Below are 19,305 nucleotides of genomic sequence, written 5' to 3'. Positions count from 1 at the left end.
TTTTTTTCGTCTAGAACCATGTGGACACGTAAACGATTTAACAAACACAACATATTCAGGATAGATTCCATCGACCAGATAATAACCATACTTATATGGCGTTCCACGCACTTCAAAAGAAGAATCTGGTGCGGATCCATCGTATATGTTGTTAAATATAGGTGAACGATTAAGAACGTTGATATCGTTAATCGAACCAGGAGAACTAAAAAAAGCATGTCAAATCCACAGATCTTGTGATGCAATTGCTTCAAGTATGACCGTTGGGTGACCATGATCACCTCGGGTAAATTGCCTATGATATGATGTAGGGCAATTTTCCCATGCCCAATGGAGACAATCTAAGCTTCCTATCATTCCAGGAAACCCATGCACACTAGCATGATGAGCTTGCAATTGCAAGATGTCATTACGTGTAGGCTTACGTAAATATTTTGGACCATAAAACTGAATCACAGTTTGGCAGAAAAAGTTGAGACTGTCTCGTGCGATCCTAGCAGACATCCTAAAACTTTCGTCTAAAGCATCAGGCTGAATGCCATATGCTAACTGACGAAGTGCGGCCGTGCATTTTTGTAAGGGAGTGAAACCGGGCGTACCTCTAGCATCGTAATGTTGTTGAAAAAAACGCACTCCCTCGTTACATCTTCAACTATACGTTCGTATAAACCTTTGAACATTCTGAAGCGCCTACGAAAATAATACCCTTGATAAGTGGCATTCTCTTGAAAATAGTCTTGCACCAAACGTTGGTTGGCTTCTTTACGATTTCTATAAATATATCTTCGTGTTCTCCGTTGAGAACTTACAGCTGCGTTATTGCATAAAGCATCGTATGTTTGTTCCGCCATTTGAGCACACGCAACAACGGCATCAAAAATAGTCTGAAATTCTTCAGAAGATGACATTTTTGAGAGAGATTGGTGATTTTTTTTAAAAAGATTGAGAGAGAAGAGGTTGTATTGTGGTTAAAAACAAATGAAGTGTATATGTATATATAAGAAAGGAAAAAAAAGCGCAAAAGCATTCAACGGTCAAATATACCACCAACCAATCACAGGCCACGGTACTCTACAGCCGCAGTGTGGACAAAACCGCACAAGACCGCAGTCTGGGGGCGGTATGCGCGGTCCAGGTGGCACAAACCGCGGTCCCAGGCCGCGGCCACACCCTCCAGCCTTAGGGGGTGTTTGACTTAGCTTTTTAGAGGCCAAAAGTCATTTTAGGAAAAGATAGAAGATAAAAGATGTTTGGCAAATGCATTTTAAAAGCTACTTTTGGATTTGGATACAAGTAAAAATGAACTTTTTGGAAAAGTCAGGAAAACCTGAGGTTGCGTTTAGTTACGGAAAAACAGTTTTCATTTTCTGTTTTTCGTTTTCCCTTTTCAGTTTTCGTTTTCCGTTTTCGGTTTTCATTAAAAAGTTTAGAAAACACGTTTAGTTAAAACTTATTCATTTTTCATTTTCATTTTTAGAAAATTAGAAAACGTGTTTAGATGTGTATTTTTCTATCGGTTTTCATTTTTAGAAAACGGTAGCGGTAGTAGGGTGGGCGTGGGGACGGTGGCGGTGGTGGAGGAAGCGGCGGCGGGCAGTGGTGGTGTCGATGATGGCGACGGTGGTGGTGGTGGCGGTGGCAGTGATGACAGGCGGCGGTGGTGATGACAGGCGGTGATTGTGGCGTCGACAATTGTGGCAGTGGTGGTGATGGCGGCGGTGGTGATGCTAGTGATGGGGGTAGTGGTGGTGGTGATGGTGATGGTGATGGTAGGTCGGTGGTGTTGGGTGTGCGTGTGTGTGCAGGGGTGGGTGTGGGTGTGAGTTTGTGGGTGTGTGTGTGTGTGTTTGTGGGGTGTGGGTGGGGGTGGGGGTGAGTGTGTGTTTGTGGGTGTGTGTGTGTGTGGGGGGGGGGGGGGGGGTTGGTGTGTGTGTTTGTGAGGGTGTGTGTGTGTGTATGTGTGTTTGTGTGGGTGTGGGTGTGGGTGGGAGTGGGGGTGGTGGTGGGTGTGTGTTTGTGTGTGTGTGTTTGTGGGGGTTGGTGTGTGTGTGTGTGTGTTTGTGAGGGTGCGGGTGTGTGTGTGTGTGTGTGTGTTTGTGGGTGTGTGTGTGTGTGTGTAGGGGTGTGGGTGGGCTTGGGAGTGAGTGTAGGTTGTTAGGGGTGTGGTGGGTTGGGGGTATTAAAGTGAGGGTAGGTAGAGGTGGATAGGGTGAGAGTGTGTATTTATATTTTAGAAAAATTTTGGAATTAGAAAAATATGGAAAACAATGATTATCGGTTTTCCAAAAATTTCCAACTTCTTTGTAATTTTAGAAAACGGAAAATTTTCATTTTCCGTGAAAATTTTAGAAAAATAGACGAACTAAATGCGTTTTCAAAATTCTTATTTTTATTGGAAATTTTTTCCGGAAAACGGCCCATTTTTTTTCGCAACTAAACGCACCCTGACTTTTTGTAACTTTTCCGAAAATGACTTTTGCCCTAAAAAGCTAAGCCAAACACCCCCTTAGGATCATTTAACTTTAGAAAATTTCATTTTTTATTAAAACAACCAAAATACAAGTGTGACTGTATTAATTAACAACAATGACGAAGGGGGAGGGTATCTGACGCACGACCCTCACCATAATCAAAATTAAGATCTCAAAATTACATACATCAATCCTCAAACGTGATTAATCCAACGTCTAAGAATCGGTCGGGTACATATCTTATCATGAGGGCGACCGCTTCCTAAACAAAACTTTCGCTACATACTGTTCTTTTCTCTACCTCTCTCTCTCTCATTAGTTCGTTGTTATCTAAGTTTGTAAAATCTCCATCTCTCTAGACTTTCTCTCTCTATATCTATATCTCAACACATATACATACAGATAAATGTATATACACGCGGTGCTAGGAAAATCAAAACCCTAGAAGACCCTCGATTGGGATCGGACAAAGTTGGAATCGAAATCGATGATCGACATTATCGATCGGCGCTTTGATCTGAGATAATTGGACTGGAGTCTCGAGGTTTTTTATTGATCGATTCGAGATAGAGAGATGTATAAGAACCAGCTGCAGGAGCTGGCGCAGAGGAGCTGCTTTAATTTGCCGTCGTACATAAGTATAAGAGAAGGTCCAGATCACGCGCCACGGTTCAAGGCCACGGTTAACTTTAACGGCGAGACGTATGAGAGCCCTAACTACTGCACCACGTTGAGGCAGGCGGAGCACTCGGCCGCTGAGGTGGCTTTAAATGCACTCGCTAGCCGTGGTCCGTCTAATTCTTTGGCTGCTCGAATACTGGTGAGTCTTTCGTTTTTTTAGGGTTTGTAAGGTTTAACCTTCAGAAATGGGTATTTTAACTTCCGTTTTCTTAATTCATGTTTTTTTAGAAGACTATTTGCTTGATGTAGCATGTCTTTGAAATTCAATTGCTACAACAGTTTAATAAATGTATAGGAAGTCCGCATAAGTGAAGAAAATGTAATCTTAATTCATATAACTTAATTTTATAGGCTCTAGGGTTTCATCAGATGGAGGAATTTTGACATCTATTATTCAATTATGTTTGTTACCTAGGCCATTGTGAGGACACGTAGAACATTGCTGTATGTAATGGGGATTCGGAGAGTTGCATTCAATGTTTTGTTGATATGAAGGATATGTGTCAAGTATGATTTGAAATGTTTATTCCCTTTTTCTTGTGTACATGGATTGCTTCAGGTGTCATACATATGTACCAATAAGATTTCAATGCAAGTTAATTGGATTGACACTTGACATAATATAAGAGAAGATCGAGTATTGATTCTAGTTTCTAACACCTTTAAATATTGTATTTGACACTGATTTTGTAATGTACATGATACAGGATGAGACAGGGGTGTACAAGAACCTTTTGCAAGAGGTTTCACAAAGAGTAGGAGCATCATTACCAACATATACAACTTTTAGGTCAGGCCTTGGGCATTTACCCGTGTTCACATGCACTGTAGAATTAGCCGGCTGTACATTTACAGGTGAACCAGCCAAGAATAAGAAACAAGCTGAAAAGAATGCTGCCATGTCAGCTTGGTCATCTCTCAAACTTTGTAAGCCATATAATCATTATATATATATATATATATATATATATATATATATATATATATATATATATTGAGAGAGAGAGAGAGAGAGAAAATGGGTTTATGAAAAAGATCTACTTACTTTTTATTATCTAATGTTCAGTGACTCAGCAAACAGAAAGTTCACCGATGCAAAAAGGGATGCTGGAGGAGCAGGAGCATGTGATTGTAGCTCGTGCTTTACAGAAATTCAGATTAAAGGCAAGAATGTCGAATATACCCTTTCCTATCCAGTTCCCATCACCAAATCCAAAGCCAAATACTTCACAGTCACCACCATCCACAACATCAAAAATACTTCCTTTAATATGTCCAAAAACAACCCCTCGAAGTAGGCCCCATCTCACCACATTGTTAGATAACGATGAAGCTTCCAACAAAGCACCGCCTCAAAACAACAACAGAAACGAAAAGCCGTCTCCCCGACCCCACAAGTTTCCGGCGGTCGGAGCTGCACCGTATATCCCTGTGCGGCTCTTCCGGGGGATTGCACCACCGGTCACCATACGGAATGCGATTCCTGTGTTCTCCGCTCCTCCGCTTCCTGTTCCACCACCGCATATTGGTATACCACAGTTCAGGGGGATGCCGCCAATGTGCGGTGGTGTAGCACCTCCGGTCACCATAAGACAGGCGGTGCCGGTTTATTCTTCCCCCAACATCCCTAAACCCCCTATCACCTCGATGCCAGAGAAAGGGCATGCAACTCCTACTCCTCAAGATTCAAAGCCTTGTATGAAGCCGAAGCCGATTTCCACCTCAGCAATATGTGTGACACAAAAGGAAGAAGAAGGTAAATTTGAACAAGTGAAAGTGGAAGAGAAGTTGAGGGAGTTGCACATTTGAATGTTTGATGTGAGGTGAAACGAGGCTTTTGTTGTGCAAAATCTATTATGTAGGTTTATGGCTACGGTTGCTTTATATATATATATATATATATATATATATATATATATATATTTTGGTGGTGGAAACTGGATAGAGACACGGAGGTTGTTGCAGTTGGCCTCTTGGAGTCGTATTTTTGGGGTGGGGTTTGTTTAATGGTTAGTAGGTTGGAAAGATGGGGGGTTGTTGTTGTTGTGGGTTTTGGAAGGAAGTTGTGGGTAGAATCTGGAAGCAAAATTGTTGTATAATTTTACAATTTGGTTCGCCTTGGCCACTCGGATTTATTGTCTACTTGTGTTGGACTTGCGTTTGAAAGGTACAAAGTTATAAGCTATATATTAATATCGTCTGTTTTGGGTTTCCATATGTTTTTTTTTCATGAAATATCATTAAAAAAACCAATAAATGTTAATGTTAAACAAGAGAAAGTGGTTTCTACATCCAACTGAAAATTTCTAAAGCTACCAACGGGGCTGGGGCAAGGGCCTTTCTCGGAGGAACATAAAACATGGGTGCTACTTTTGCTTGACGGATTCGCCATTGTCGCTATTCCTTTTGTTTTCCACACACTACTTGCTTCTTTAAAAAACATACAAACCAATCAGTACACTAAATTTAAACCACAGTATAATAATTATTATTGTTATCATTTTATTGTCTATTAATAAAATCTCGATAACAAACCTCTCACTGGTGGCATCCTGTTTGGTAATACTGGAGGCTGATGGAACGAAATCCATGATCTGAAGGAAGTTATTTTGTGATGAACATTTTAACACAAAAAAAAAAAAAAACAAATTAAAGCGTGTTTTACTTGCTTTAAAAATGGAGCAACCATGTAGAGCTCAAGACCAGTGATATTACATCTCCATATACTGGTTGAAGTTCATCAAGCCTCTGTCATGCGATTTCCTGCAATGGTGAACAAACATTGAACTAACTAATCGCCATTAGAATTTATATATTCTGACAATATAAACATGCATGTTTTTTTTTTTTTTTTGCACAACATTACCTTTTAAACATTCTCATTTTCTACATCTACAATTGTGAAATGGATTCAAAATCATCTAGTTTCGATTTTTTTTATTATCAAGCTATGACGATGAGTCGTTCACGTGTCATTAACCTTTTATCATTCTCTTTGGTGATACTGCAAGGTCAAACGAGCCAATAAATACAAAGTTTTATATAAACAGAAATCATGAAGCATCACATGATCATCTCGTGGAATGAGGTTATGGCGCTGACATATTTAGAATGAGGTTATGGATGCAAAGAAATATTCTTACGAATTGTTAATGATATGGATAGACAATATTCATATTTTAAAATATCATGGTATTATACAGGCAAAATGTCTTTTACTCCATTACATATATGCAATACGTTAACTTGCATACGAGACGGTTCCAGATGCTTGTGTGATGCATACTTGAAGATGTCTACAAGAACTTCACATTAAAATCTTGATATGTTTTGTGAGGGTATTATTAAGATGTATGGATGATAATATTTGTGTAAACCTATTGAGAGTGACGTGACATATATATATATATATATATATATATATATATATATATATATATATATATATATAAAGCTAAGCACATTGATTGTCAATATATGAGAGATCATCTTGAGTACCCTACGACATCAACATCTTCATCTTCAACCAATTTTTGGTGTTGCTGGTTCCAAAAACGACATCAACATCTTCAACCAATTGTCATTAGTGACCAATGTACTAAATGAAACCGTATCAAAATGTCAATTTCATGTTAACGGAGTATAATACAAGCATGAGTATTATCTTGGTGACATAATATACCGAAATAAAGCTCCTTTTGTGAAAATATTTGCATAGCCAAATGATGATAAACGATAAATGTTTAAAACAACACAAGAATCAACAAGGAATGACGTTGATTATACGGGATGAAGGTCAATCAATATGTTCAAGGTGTCCTCAAAAGTTGTTGGGGTATTGTTTGAAACCATTCATCGGCAATGATTCATAGAAAAACTAGAAAAATTAATATACCTTTGATATATATTACAAAATTTGATTATACCAGGTCGAGTGTATGTTCTTTTAACGAAAACGAACTTCCATCCCTTCAAAAATGTCTACAAATAAATCACGATACTCTTTGGGGTGAAAGATGGACATTTTTATGCAAACCAGATCAAACCGATACTATATCCTATACTTCAGTATGGTATTCAGTACCTATTTTTGGCCTTATTCAGTTTCAGTTCAATACCAATTCTACCTTTAAACTAAACCTACTTTCCAAACCAAAACAATACCGTTATTATACCTTATACTTTCGGTATTCGGTTCTTACTTTTGGCCATATTAGATTTTATGGTACCAATACTGGTTTGATTCAATTTCGGTATCGAACTCACCCTAGGCGAAAGATGTCACACCCTTATCATTCGTCATTGTAGGTAGGAAAGATTGATTACAAAATAAGCAAATAAAGGTTATTAATAGGTTGCTTAATATGGTTTGGGTGACCCACCGACCCGACCCAATCACCACCTTGATGCCAATCAGTCCGATAGAAACAAAGAACACCCACAAACAATCAATCAGTCTGCGTTGAGTGAATTATGAGACTACCAAATGTTGTCTGATAGCAACGAATTCTAAGTTCTTAAATTCCTTCTTCTTTCTTCGATTCAGCTAAAAAATCACTCAACAGGGTTCAAAATCTGCGCCAGAGGGAGAGAGGGGATCTATATCTTTTTACCCAAGATATGTGGACGATACCTTTGGGAATTTCAGTAAACACCCTCTCTCCCAACTTCAACAAATTAGCTCCTTTCTACCCTTCCAGGGTTCATCAATCGTCTATCCCTTCTCATCTCTCCAGATCAGGTACTTTTTCTTATCTATACATATAAATATCTGTATCTATAGCTCCATAATCTAATGAGGTATTTTGATCTGGAGTTTCATAATTTTATTTTTTTTGTGGAAATAGTATAAATTTTATCTTTCTAATTAAAAATCTGTCTGTTGATGTTTATGACTCCAATTCAGCTTAATGATACAGTGTTGGTGGCATCTTGATTGTGCCATTTTTGGTTTGGATTGAATGAGAATTGGGTTTCAGTTTATGCCTGTTGTGGTTTATTAACACAAGTCTCGATGTTCTGAGCCTTCTGAGTGTTATGTATCTTTCTACTGTATCTGAAACTTTGTCTTTATTGATCAGACTTTAGGATTTTCAAGAACTAACAATTATGGGTGTGCTTGAACTTTAGTCAGATGTTTAATCGTTTTGTAATTAAGTTAAACTGAAGGAACAATTGGTTCATGCTAAGGGTGTAAAGAGCTTGATCTTGATGAACCAATTGATCTTGGATTGCAACCTTGTTAAAAACGAAAATGTTGCATTTATTTTGCAACATCCTAGAAAGAAAAATATCAAAGTCCGACTCTCTTACTTCTTCAGCTTTCATACTTTCTTTAGCTCTTTCTCACTAGAACTGTTTGTAAATTTCTTTCTAGACTCAATAGGGATTTGCAAAGCGAGTCAAGTGGTTGAAATATTTCCAATTGTGTCCCCTGAAATTGTGGTGCGTGAGGCAAGAATTGAAGATTGTTGGGAGGTTGCAGAAACGCATTGTAGCTCCTTCTTCCCTGAATACTCGTTCCCATTAGACTTTGTTTTGAGGATTGACAGACTCCTTGCACTGGTTTTTGGATTGTCAGTACCCACTGGTTGTAGAAGAACATGTCTTGTTGCTGTCACCTCCACTGCTCAAGATGACGACAACACTTTCTTTTTTGGTGATGAAGATCTCAAAATTGCAGGTTTTGGTGCAAAGATTAGTCTCAATAAAGGATATGTTGCTGGGATTTTGACTCTAGACACTGTCGCTGACTTTCTTCCTAGGAAAGGTCCTCTTCGTCAGAGAAGGTGATCATTTTGATTTTTTTTTTTTTTTTTCTGGTCAAAGTATAGGGGGGGTAATCGTACACATTTTCATATTTGCAGGACTGGAATTGCATATGTGTCGAATGTTGCTGTGAGAGAAAGGTTTAGAAGAAAGGGAATAGCGAAAAGGCTTATAGCAAAAGCAGAGGCTCAAGCTAGAAGTTGGGGGTGTAGGTCAATTGCATTGCATTGTGACCTAAATAACCCTGGTGCCACTAATTTGTATAGAAGTCAGGGTTTTAAGGATATTAAAATACCCGAAGGAGCTAAATGGCCCCAGCCCAGGACCTCACCCGATATGCAGTTTAATTTCATGATGAAGCTCCTTGAGAAAAACCGAACCAATTGTTAGGTACAAGTAGTATTGCAAAAGGTACAAGTGATAAAGGGAGGGAGTCAGTCATAATGGTATGTTAGGGGTCTTAGTAGCTGTTTGTTTGTTTATACATGAAATGTAATTGTATATTGTTATAGGTAGTGTACTTGTTTGTTCTTGTAAGGTAAATCAAAGTTACGGTTTCTTTTTCTTGTGATGTTTTAGAACTAGATTATCAATCACATGCTTAACTTGGGTGGCATATTGCTTGCAGTGGTAAGAGTGAGAATCATAAGTGAGGTCTAGGCATCTTTTTGCTATGAGAACATTATTATTTACCTTCATGGTGTTCGTGTGATCGATTGGTGAGGCGTTTTGTTAGTATTAATGTATGAATTGAGTTCCATTTTTAGAAGGTTGCTTCAAATGCAACTTGTTTGAGAGATGCTTGGTCATACACAATTTCTCTATAACTTCAACCAAATATCTGCTGCACTAATTTCATTCAAAACATTTTGCAAAATGTCATTAGGTAAAATTTTCTTCAAATGACTTGATAATCATAGAATAACACCTCCAATTAAATGTAAAAATTGCTATATAAGGAGAGTTGACAATAATAAGTAAAATAATAAAGATTAGAGAGAAACACACTAAGATTTATGTGAAAAACTCAAATCGGGAAAAAACATGTGCATATACATACAAGACTATTGAGAGATCCACTACTAGTGATAATGTATAGAATGCAAATAAATTGGACAAATACAAATATATGGGGCTATATGTGGATTAAACAAGAGAAAAAAAATGAAAGATGGTGTTTCTAGGGTTTTTAGAATAAAGTTCTCACTCTCGTGACTTAAAAAACCAAACAAGGCATTTATCATGTCACCCCAATCCATCTGTTCATATGGAGCTTGTTAGGGTGAGACGAAACCGCACAAACCATGTCAAAAAATTAGTTCTAAGGGGTGTTTGGTTCACATAATATTTTGGAAGGAATAGAATATGTCAAAGAAATTAGAATCTAAAGGAATTGGAATATAATTGAATTGAAATATATAATGAAGTCAATATGTAATAACATTTGGTTGACATGGAATGGAATCTGTTTTTTGTTTGGTTTGCAGATTTGTTAAAAGAATTGAAAAATAAATTATGTAATATGACAAAAATGCACTTTTACTAATTTTTTGTTACTTATTATTATTTTTAATAAAAATTATAAACTTTCATTTAATTAAAATTTTCATTTATTACTCTTACCCGCTCAAAACTATATTTTTTTTATTGAATTTGCACGTAATATATATAACAAAAAGATAGCTTTAGAAAACGAAAATATATAATTCAACTTGATAAAAACAGTTAATAGATATCGTGCTTTAGGGTTAGCTCTAGGATCACTTACTCAAGAGTTTGGTATGAAAAAAATGAAAACATGTATGTTTGTGCACGAGCATGTGTATAGCCACGGGCATATATATATATATATATATATATATATATATATATATATATATATATATATATATATATATATATATATATAGGTATGAGTGTGAGGGTAGGGTGTGTGTAAGGGTGAGTGAATATGTGGGTGTGTGTTTAGGGGTAGAGTGGGGTGGGGATGATAATTTGTTTTCATTTGATGAATTTGAGCTAAAATAAAAAGAAAGTGGACATTTTTGTCTTTTTTATAAAACATAAGAAATAAAATCTAAAATCTTTGCCATTAACCAAAATTCCTTCAAGCACCTAATTTAATACAAATTTAAAGAATTCCAATTCTTTTGATTTTGTTGACCAAACCCCTTGAATTTACATTCTAATTCCTCCAAATTCCTTCAAAATTTATGAACTAAACATCCCCTAAATTTTTGGGGAGCCGTACACAACGCAACTTTTTGCTATACACAGCATGATATTTTAGAGGATTGTACGAACTCTAAAACATAAATTATTGTGTATCGCAAAAAGAAGTTGTGTAACGATCACTTCCCAAATTTTTAGTTTTGTTGGCACCATTTTTTAACACTTGACGAAGGAGGTAATGTAATGTTGGTGACACAATGCAAGATGATAAACAAGCCTTGTTGATTTTCTCACCCTTTCCCAAATCCTACAAATGATTTGTGCTTATTATGTTAGACATGTAAAGCTTAACCTGGTCTTTTTCCATTTATGAGGGAAATAAAACAAAATCACACATTCTACAAATACTTGCAACAACAATAAGCATGATCAATGCATGCTACATTGATACAAATCACTTCAAAACTTTCACCCACGCCTTTCTTGTAAATATTAGGTGTCATTCGGTTGTTAATTTTACAACTTTCAAGAATCGCTAAAAGTCGCAGTTTTCAGAGACTTGAAACTACTTATTATTAATACAGAAAAGTTTTTGTATTAAAAAAAAAAAAAAACAAATACACCTTTGAGCCTGATTACTTCTGTACAAATTTGGTCAAGGCTGATATATCAAGAGCTGAGAACTCATTTACAGCTCCAACCACTGCTAGTCCGAGTTTTATAGCATCCTCATTGCTCGGGGCCTACAAATTTCATTTATGTTTATTATTTTTTTTTTTTACAAATTAGTTAAAAAAAATTGATTTACCTCGATGTTGAGGGGCAAAACAGGGTCATGGAGTGAAAGTCTGAGAAGGAACCAGCCACCATATCCAGACACCCGTACTCCTTCATGGTTAACAGGTGCTTTTTCAAGCTTGGGATCTGATTCAATTTTGTTTGTTAAATGCTTTAGCACTGCGTTTCCATAGTCTTGAAAAGACCTGTAAACACCACAACCTCTGAATACATTCAGACCTCATGACACATATAAATATAACAGTCACTAAGCACCAAGTAAATCTACATTCAACAATCAACATACCCTCCTTTCAAATCTGCATGATTTTGATCTATTTTTAATCTAAGCTCAACAGCAACACCCGGTTCCTGTAGTTCCTCCACCAAATCAGTCAAAACTTTGCTTCCCCCAGTTTGACCCGAAGCTCTAGCTGATGCAAGTTTGTTCAATAGCTTCACCTGCAAATAAAGTCAAGAAAGTCAACCAACACTATGAAATATGCACCATCATGTATTGATCATTGATCAATACATACCATGAGATATGCACCATCATCAAGCCAGTGATTCTCCTTGAGTGCTCCATGGCCACTTGTCTCAATGGCCAAATGTGACTCCTCACCAACAGAATTCTGTGAAAAAAATATCATTATTGTGTCTGATAATTAATGTAAAAAATTTACACAAATAAAAATCATTCTGTATTAACTTCTCACCAAACGAATGCCTTCATCAATGACATTTTTATACCCTCTTTTGAACCGATGGTGCTTCCCTCCTGTCAGAATTTGGCAACTATCAAATAAGTAAAATATGATTTAATACAAAAATAGAATCACTGATGTAAAGGCTCTTCTTACCTAGTTTCTTCTCGATGAATATAGTAAGCCCATCTGAAGTAACACTGTCTGTGACAATTGTTGTTCCAGGGTGCTAGCAGGACAAAAAAGCAGTAACTAGCTCAAAATCATGGCCATGAACAGTTTTAGGGAAACTTCTAGAAACTTACTTCTTCTAAAACAATAGCAGACATCAAAGCAATCAGACGATTCCGGTTAAACTCACGACCCGTGGAATCCACAGCAGCAGATCTGATTCACACACCATGATTGACATAATTGCCCAAAATTTTATTCATAAAGGAAATCTTTTAATATGTAAAAGATTAGAAGATCACCTATCAACATCAGTGTCAAAGATGATCCCTAAATCGGCTTTGTTATCAAGCACAGCCTGAGTAATTGCCTTCATTGCTGCCTTGTCCTCGGGGTTAGGGATATGATTGGGAAATAACCCTGAAAATTGGTCAGGTTTACTTTTACTTAAGTTGGTTAAATACAAAAACTTGCTTAAATTAGTTTTCATTCTGTTACTTTATTACCATCTGGTTCTAGAAACTGACTGCCAGTAGTAATAGCACCTAAAGGCTCCAACACATTTCCCTGAAAAACAAAAATAAGATATGAAAAGTAATCTTCACATATATATAATGTACCTCATGTTTTATATATCATTCTTAAAAGATAACTTACAGCAAAAAAACCACCAGCTCCATTCCCAGCATCCACAACTATATGAAATCCTTCCAACGGCTTTTCTGTAATCCAAATCCAAGTAAGAAAACAAGCATGAGGGGAAAAAAAAGTAATCTTCACATATACCTATGTTTCCTGAAGCTTTGCGAACTGCTGTTACAAGGTTAGATGCGTAAATAGCCATGTAATCAACTTTAGTGATGGAAGATGAAACTTTTCTTTCTGCCTCTTCTAGAGATTCTGGTGTAAATCCATTGTATATGTTTGCAGCACGCTCTAGGATGTCTTTAATGTCGGGTTTTCCAAGGCCTCCTTCATTAGTGAAGAATTTAAAACCATTTCTATTATAAGGAAGATGGCTTGCCGTTATCATGATAGCTCCATCAACTGGACATAGAAAGTCTTCATTTTTTGTCAGTGTACTATTGAACATTGCTGGAGTAGATGCTAATCTACAAAAACAACACTGAAAATAATTAAGAAGATCATAACACCCAAAAAGAAAATAATCAAAACAAATGAAGAAATGATTACAGCTACATTACCCGTATTGCACAACATCAAAGCCTACACTAGCAATTCCCCGAGAAGCTGCATCCTGGAAAAAACATTAGGTTGATATATGGTTTCATGGTGTCAACAGGGAATTAGATACTATCCACAAAAGTTAATACCTGTAGCTTTTGTGCAGAAATTCTAGAATCATGGCCAATTGAGATTTTGAGACGTTTAGATGAATCGGCTTTTTTCTTATCTAAAAGCCATGCAGCAAAAGCAGCTGCTATGGCTTGTGTCACACGCTCTGTGAGGTTAAGGGGTTCTCCAGCAACACCATCAACAGCAACACCACGAATATCACTGCATTCAGGTGTGTGTATGTATGTAGATTATAATAGGTTACCAAATTTGTTTGTCATACTGCAAACTTCAGGAAGGAAAAGGTTACCTTCCATTTTGTAGTTTGAGAAAATCTACTTTTTCAAGTGATGGTACTGCAGTAGCTGAAAGAGCAGCTGAAAAAGAAGTCTATCAGAAACCAAACTTCATGTATGAAAAACAGATAAAAGCTAAAAAGCACATCAAAACAGCTAAAAATACACCCTTTTCATAACAACTCCAAATGCAATGTTTTCTATACCAATGGATCTTTTTTATACCACTAAAGATACGCCCTTTTTATAAATGAAATGAGATATAGAAAGAAGAAAGGCCAACACATATATTATATATTAGGATGTGATTGTGGGTTATGTTGAGAATCTTAAAGGGCCTTTATACTTTTGGTTGCATTTGATATCATCCTGGATGATAAGAGTCTAGAACAGACCATTGCAGTAAACAAGTCGTTGTTTATTGTTTGACACATTACGCAATTGCATGGTTGTGATGCGTGTCCATGGCAACTTCCTTCCTTGAAAGAGAAGCAAGTTGTGTTTATATTGGACACATCGCTCCCTTTGATATAGGGTGCAGAACTGCCTATTTTGCTGGCAGGAATGTGCATTTGGTAAATTTTGAACAATTTTCCCCATCATAACTGCATAAAAGATTTGGAGTTTTATCAAATTTCATACTAAGAAGATTTCAAATGAAAAAACCAAAGTTGTTAAGTGGCCGTATATGTGTATTTTCACAAATTTCATTGCTTTACCTAATTGAACCTCTAAGATGTCACCAAATGTAAGGCTCTTTAAGTTTTGGACCAAAATTTACAGAACAGATAGTTAAAATTGAAATCCACTACCGATAATGCCATGAAGGAAAGTTAAAGATCTAATGGCAAGTGTTTTTCTCACTTTCCTTTAGGGTTAATGAGGGTACACACAAGGGACATCGTCTGGATACTCTTACTCTCGGTTGCAACAAGACATTAAACATGAACAACTGCCCTTTAAAAGACTTTGTGTGCTTTCTCATACACAATCTATAATGTACTGTTCAAGAGCTTTAGAGAGTATAAAGGGAAGAATGAAGACACATGAGCTGGAGAACAACAAAAGGGAAGTATAATTTGGGAGGGCAGAATGAGGTGGAATGCCAAGTTGGCATACAAGGAATTAAACCCAACCATAATGGGACACCAAGTTGGCATCCAGCGAATTTGGAGTTGAATGTCCATTGAACTGTTGAATGGGGAAAAAAAGGATCACATTCTTAATATGATGTTGATGTGGCAGTCCATTGAACTTTGTAGAGTTCAATGGACTGTAGAGAATTAATGAAAAAGTTGTATTGAAAGTGGAATGTTAATGTGCCAATTGATTGGACTTTGTAGAGTTAATGGATTGTGGATGCCCATATATTAAAACGACAAAAGGAATGTATAATGTCTTGTGAGATCAAGAGTCCTGGTTTGACTTTTAACAGTGGGGCTGATAATTACTCATACACAAAACCATGGATTCGATCATGTCAAACACATAGTGTAGCTACACTACACTATGTAAATTACCACCATGGCACCACCCATAAGTTCGCGTTCTCCTTGAAAACCAAGTGAATCTACTTCAATATATTCAATACGAATATACCTTTCAATTGACATAAGACTCGATTTCATGAATACCCAAGAACATGTATCCATAAACCTCCTTTCTTAATTGAATTTGTGTATTAAACAATCTATCATCTCGTCTAGATACAAACAAGTTGTTATCAAACATTAATTTTTCTTTATTCCAATAAACCTACAGGTAAGTCGTTAATTCCCCGTAGCTGTTCTCCAAAAAGTTTACCGTATCAGATAAATTGAACAAACAAAAATCAAAATTTTCAAGTATGATCGAGTTAAACAGCCTTTTTCTTCGAGTGAAGCCTGATTAAATCCGCACAGATAGAATTGAACAAACAAACGACGAACATAAGAATATATATAGATTAAAAATTAGTTGGCTGACCTGCCATTATCACAGATGCTCTGTCTGTGTGTTTGAGAGGGGGAGAAAGAGATGAAAAATGGGCGGAGAAGCTGAGGGGAAGAGGTAGAACCGTAGAAGGGCAATGGCAGAGCAGATCAACAGACCAGCCACACCAGCGTGTAGTGCACGTGTGTTGTAGTCAGAAATTTCACCTACTTTTTGTTTCGGGTATCGATCCGATTCGCTTTCAAAAAATGGGCTCGAAGTCCTTTGTTATGACCTTTTTTATCTACATTATGTATTTTAAGGTGTCGTGTTGCTACACGCTTGAAAGTTGAAGGGGTGAATATGTAAACCTAAAGTCATCTGCCGCCTCGGATTTGCGTGAGGTCTACGACAAGGGTCGTGAAATTAGAATTTAGGGTTTCGAATTCATTGATACGGTCGATACATCCAATTGATTTTGCAGGAGAAAATCGAAGGTCGAAAAAGATGATCGAGGTGGTGTTGAACGATCGTTTGGGGAAGAAGGTTCGTGTGAAGTGTAACGGTGATGACACCATCGGCGACTTGAAGAAGCTTGTTGCAGCTCAGACGGGCACTCGCGCCGACAAGATCAGGATCCAGAAGTGGTACAACATCTACAAGGATCATATCACTCTCCAGGACTACGAGATTCACGATGGCATGGGCCTCGAACTCTACTACAATTGAGATTGTCGCTGTGATGATTTTCCGTAAGTTTGATGAGTGCCAATAACTTTTAAACACTCGAATATGGTTGTGTATGAATAAATTGTATGTTTTGAATGCTGAATTGTATGATATCTAGTATGAATATGCATGTAATTACCAAAACTCAGTATTGTCTTCACATCCTGATCACTTGCTTGATCTTGAATGTTCATTAATTTCCCAATTTGTTTCTTTTAACGTTTTGGTGAAATTTAGGGCAAATATGTGAGCTTCTCTTTTTTGGTAAATCAGATATGTAATTGGAATTTGTTGTTTTTTACATATTGGTTACTTACTTTGAATCTTTGATGCTTTATGTGATGTGCTTGCTTCATCATGGTAGGGGGGAAATAACTCAATTATCTTTGAATTGCAGAACTGCATGCTTTATGTTCTATAACTAGTTAAGATCTTAGCATTTGCTTGAAAAGCACATGCTTGAGTCTGACTTGATTGGGCTTTTTCAGCTAATATGATGATCAATTTTGTTGGTGGTTCATCTAGGATATATGACTCACAGCGGTTGGTATGACTGTGTTATTTAGTAAATTTATGGTTAGGTTCAATTAAAATCATACACTAGAGTTCAAAAATCTATTATCTCAGAGGGAGAGGGGATCTTATATCTTTTTACCCAATATATGTTGATGAATGATATGATACCATTGGGAATCTCAGTAAGCATTCTCTCTCCCAACTTCAACAAATTACCCCTTTTCAACCCTTACAGGGTTCATCAATCTTCTCCCCTGAGCAGGTACTTTTTCTATTTATATTGCAATCCTGCTTTAGTTTTTGTAGGCTCCTTAATTATAGTATAAGTTTCATCTCTCCGAAATCTGAATCATAATGCATAACCGAACCTAAATGGGTATTTTGATTTGAAGTTCGTATTTGTGGGTTCTTGTAAAGGTGCAAAAAAAAAAAAAAAAAAAAAAAACATGTTTGGGATTAGAAACCGGTTTGACTCGAACTGATTCGGCTTGAAGTCGACCCTGTGGTTTGGAACCGGTTTGGCATATGGAAGGTTGGAACCGGTTTAGCCTTGATAGTTGTCTTTAATTAGTTAGTAAGGGCAATAAGGTCATTTTCTTGTTAGATCAATTAGGTGAGTACTTGGTATAGATAGGTGGTTAGTAGTGTTGGTGAGGAATATTTTGGATCCATCTTTCTATTTCTTCACATTTACTTAGTAATCATTCAGTTGTTAATTTAATCAGTAAGTTCTAAATACATGGAGTGTATCAGATTTCTTCATATTGTTTGGGTTTTCACCCGTTGTACTGTGCTGGATGCCCTAAACGATCTCGGTTCTTATGTTAAATGGGTCGAGACTTCTTTTTCCAAAACAAAAGTATTCCTCATAACACCTGTAATTTTAATTTTAATGATTTAAGTTTTAACATTTAATTTCTCTTTACTCGTTTAATTATTAAATCAATTAGTAGTCGAATTGCATTCCCAAGTGTAAATTAAATAAATGAAGTCGACAAATTTGTAAAAGACTACTGAATGGGGAAATTATAAGGTATTTAGAAAATTTTCATACTACATTAATGTCTTTTAGCAATTTTTTACCATCACAGGAAATCAGGTTATTATTAGTAATTAATACATAACATCTAACTAGGATTTTGTCCGCAGCACATAGCGAGCGTCATCATTGTATTTGTTGGTAGAACACTAAATATATACGGTCGGTACCACTTACTAACTTCAGTTTAGAATAAAACGTATTATATGTGACGGACTAATACGTAAGACAATAAAATAAGCACAAAAATGTACGTATAATTTACGTTGAAACATAAAGAAACTCGAACTTTACTCATATGTTGAAGCGTACATAAAATTAAACATAAAATGTAATCTGAAAAAATTAAGTATTCTTTTTTTAAATTAACGAACAAAAGGTTTAAATTTACGTCAAGAAAAACAAGTTTTAAAAAAATAATAATGATAACAAACGAAAGTTCTATATTTATGTCGACACGTTAACCATCTTGAATATATATATATATATATATATATATATATATATATATATATATATATATATATATAAGCACGTAATAAATTAGTTTTTTTAACTTAACGAAATAAATTATTAAAAACATCATGATTATATCTGATATGGGGTAAACACAAAAGTTTGAAAAGTTGAAGGATAAAATGATATTTTATAAAATTCAAAATGAATGGTTAATGTGACATTTTAAAAATAAATCGAAAAAAAAAAGTTATTTTACAAAGTATTTAAAAAACAAAAAAAATAAAATAGTAGTATCCTTATATAAAAATAGA

General features: G+C 36.1%; 4 protein-coding genes across 7 annotated transcripts; 3 read left to right on the top strand and 1 right to left on the bottom strand.

Annotated features, from left to right (window-relative positions):
- Window positions 1-2,771: 2,771 nt before the first annotated feature.
- Window positions 2,772-5,365, top strand: LOC145161134 (double-stranded RNA-binding protein 2-like). Its single transcript, XM_079080586.1, has 3 exons — window positions 2,772-3,291; window positions 3,860-4,079; window positions 4,219-5,365. The coding sequence occupies exons 1-3, from the start codon at window positions 3,046-3,048 to the stop codon at window positions 4,959-4,961; spliced, it is 1,209 nt and encodes a 402-aa protein (XP_078936712.1). The 5' UTR covers window positions 2,772-3,045; the 3' UTR covers window positions 4,962-5,365.
- A 2,021-nt stretch (window positions 5,366-7,386) lies between these two features.
- Window positions 7,387-9,485, top strand: LOC145161133 (Acyl-CoA N-acyltransferases (NAT) superfamily protein). 3 transcript variants are annotated; one of them, XM_079080585.1, is made up of 4 exons: window positions 7,392-7,893; window positions 8,530-8,646; window positions 8,734-8,941; window positions 9,020-9,485. In XM_079080585.1, exons 1-4 carry the CDS (start codon window positions 7,773-7,775, stop codon window positions 9,309-9,311), a joined length of 738 nt encoding a protein of 245 aa, XP_078936711.1. In that variant the 5' UTR covers window positions 7,392-7,772; the 3' UTR covers window positions 9,312-9,485. The 3 variants fall into 3 exon arrangements, with proteins under 3 accessions (XP_078936710.1, XP_078936711.1, XP_078936708.1); XM_079080584.1 differs by having other exon boundaries at window positions 7,387-7,893; window positions 8,539-8,941; XM_079080582.1 differs by having other exon boundaries at window positions 7,396-7,893; window positions 8,530-8,941.
- A 2,066-nt stretch (window positions 9,486-11,551) lies between these two features.
- LOC145161131 (phosphoglucosamine mutase family protein) lies at window positions 11,552-16,466 on the bottom strand. Of its 2 annotated transcripts, XM_079080579.1 has the most exons (16): window positions 16,306-16,466; window positions 14,736-14,945; window positions 14,355-14,421; window positions 14,083-14,266; window positions 13,954-14,006; window positions 13,535-13,860; window positions 13,406-13,470; window positions 13,255-13,315; window positions 13,051-13,168; window positions 12,883-12,964; window positions 12,734-12,806; window positions 12,590-12,651; window positions 12,410-12,505; window positions 12,178-12,332; window positions 11,902-12,076; window positions 11,552-11,836 (listed from the first exon to the last, which is right to left on the bottom strand). In XM_079080579.1, the coding sequence occupies exons 1-16, from the start codon at window positions 16,310-16,312 to the stop codon at window positions 11,729-11,731; spliced, it is 1,842 nt and encodes a 613-aa protein (XP_078936705.1). In that variant the 5' UTR covers window positions 16,313-16,466; the 3' UTR covers window positions 11,552-11,728. The 2 variants fall into 2 exon arrangements, with proteins under 2 accessions (XP_078936705.1, XP_078936706.1); XM_079080580.1 differs by lacking the exon at window positions 14,736-14,945 and having other exon boundaries at window positions 16,306-16,465.
- A 177-nt stretch (window positions 16,467-16,643) lies between these two features.
- On the top strand, window positions 16,644-17,281 carry LOC145161132 (ubiquitin-like protein 5). Its single transcript, XM_079080581.1, has one exon. The coding sequence runs from the start codon at window positions 16,759-16,761 to the stop codon at window positions 16,978-16,980; it is 222 nt and encodes a 73-aa protein (XP_078936707.1). The 5' UTR covers window positions 16,644-16,758; the 3' UTR covers window positions 16,981-17,281.
- Window positions 17,282-19,305: the final 2,024 nt, after the last annotated feature.

Source organism: Lactuca virosa, chromosome 2 (genome assembly GCF_052849685.1).
Source record: "Lactuca virosa cultivar CGN04683 chromosome 2, Lactuca_virosa_CGN04683_v6, whole genome shotgun sequence".
Taxonomy (NCBI): Eukaryota; Viridiplantae; Streptophyta; class Magnoliopsida; order Asterales; family Asteraceae; genus Lactuca; species Lactuca virosa.
The sequence above is the reverse complement of the archived record's forward strand: the minus strand, read 5'-3'. Positions and strand labels throughout refer to the sequence as shown.

Excerpts from the sequence above, each read along its gene's own strand:
- LOC145161134 (XM_079080586.1), top strand. The coding sequence starts at position 3,046 with ATGTATAAGAACCAGCTGCAGGAGCTGGCGCAGAGGAGCTGCTTTAAT. Across the intron at positions 3,292-3,859 it reads CTTTGGCTGCTCGAATACTG|GATGAGACAGGGGTGTACAA; the intron begins GTGAGTCTTTCG and ends TACATGATACAG. Across the intron at positions 4,080-4,218 it reads TTGGTCATCTCTCAAACTTT|TGACTCAGCAAACAGAAAGT; the intron begins GTAAGCCATATA and ends TCTAATGTTCAG.
- LOC145161133 (XM_079080582.1), top strand. The coding sequence starts at position 7,773 with ATGTGGACGATACCTTTGGGAATTTCAGTAAACACCCTCTCTCCCAAC. Across the intron at positions 7,894-8,529 it reads TTCTCATCTCTCCAGATCAG|ACTCAATAGGGATTTGCAAA; the intron begins GTACTTTTTCTT and ends ATTTCTTTCTAG. Across the intron at positions 8,942-9,019 it reads GGTCCTCTTCGTCAGAGAAG|GACTGGAATTGCATATGTGT; the intron begins GTGATCATTTTG and ends TCATATTTGCAG.
- LOC145161131 (XM_079080579.1), bottom strand. Across the intron at positions 14,422-14,735 it reads ACGACTTGTTTACTGCAATG|CTGCTCTTTCAGCTACTGCA; the intron begins GTCTGTTCTAGA and ends CTTCTTTTTCAG. Across the intron at positions 12,965-13,050 it reads TTTGACACTGATGTTGATAG|ATCTGCTGCTGTGGATTCCA; the intron begins GTGATCTTCTAA and ends TGTGTGAATCAG.
- LOC145161132 (XM_079080581.1), top strand. The coding sequence starts at position 16,759 with ATGATCGAGGTGGTGTTGAACGATCGTTTGGGGAAGAAGGTTCGTGTG.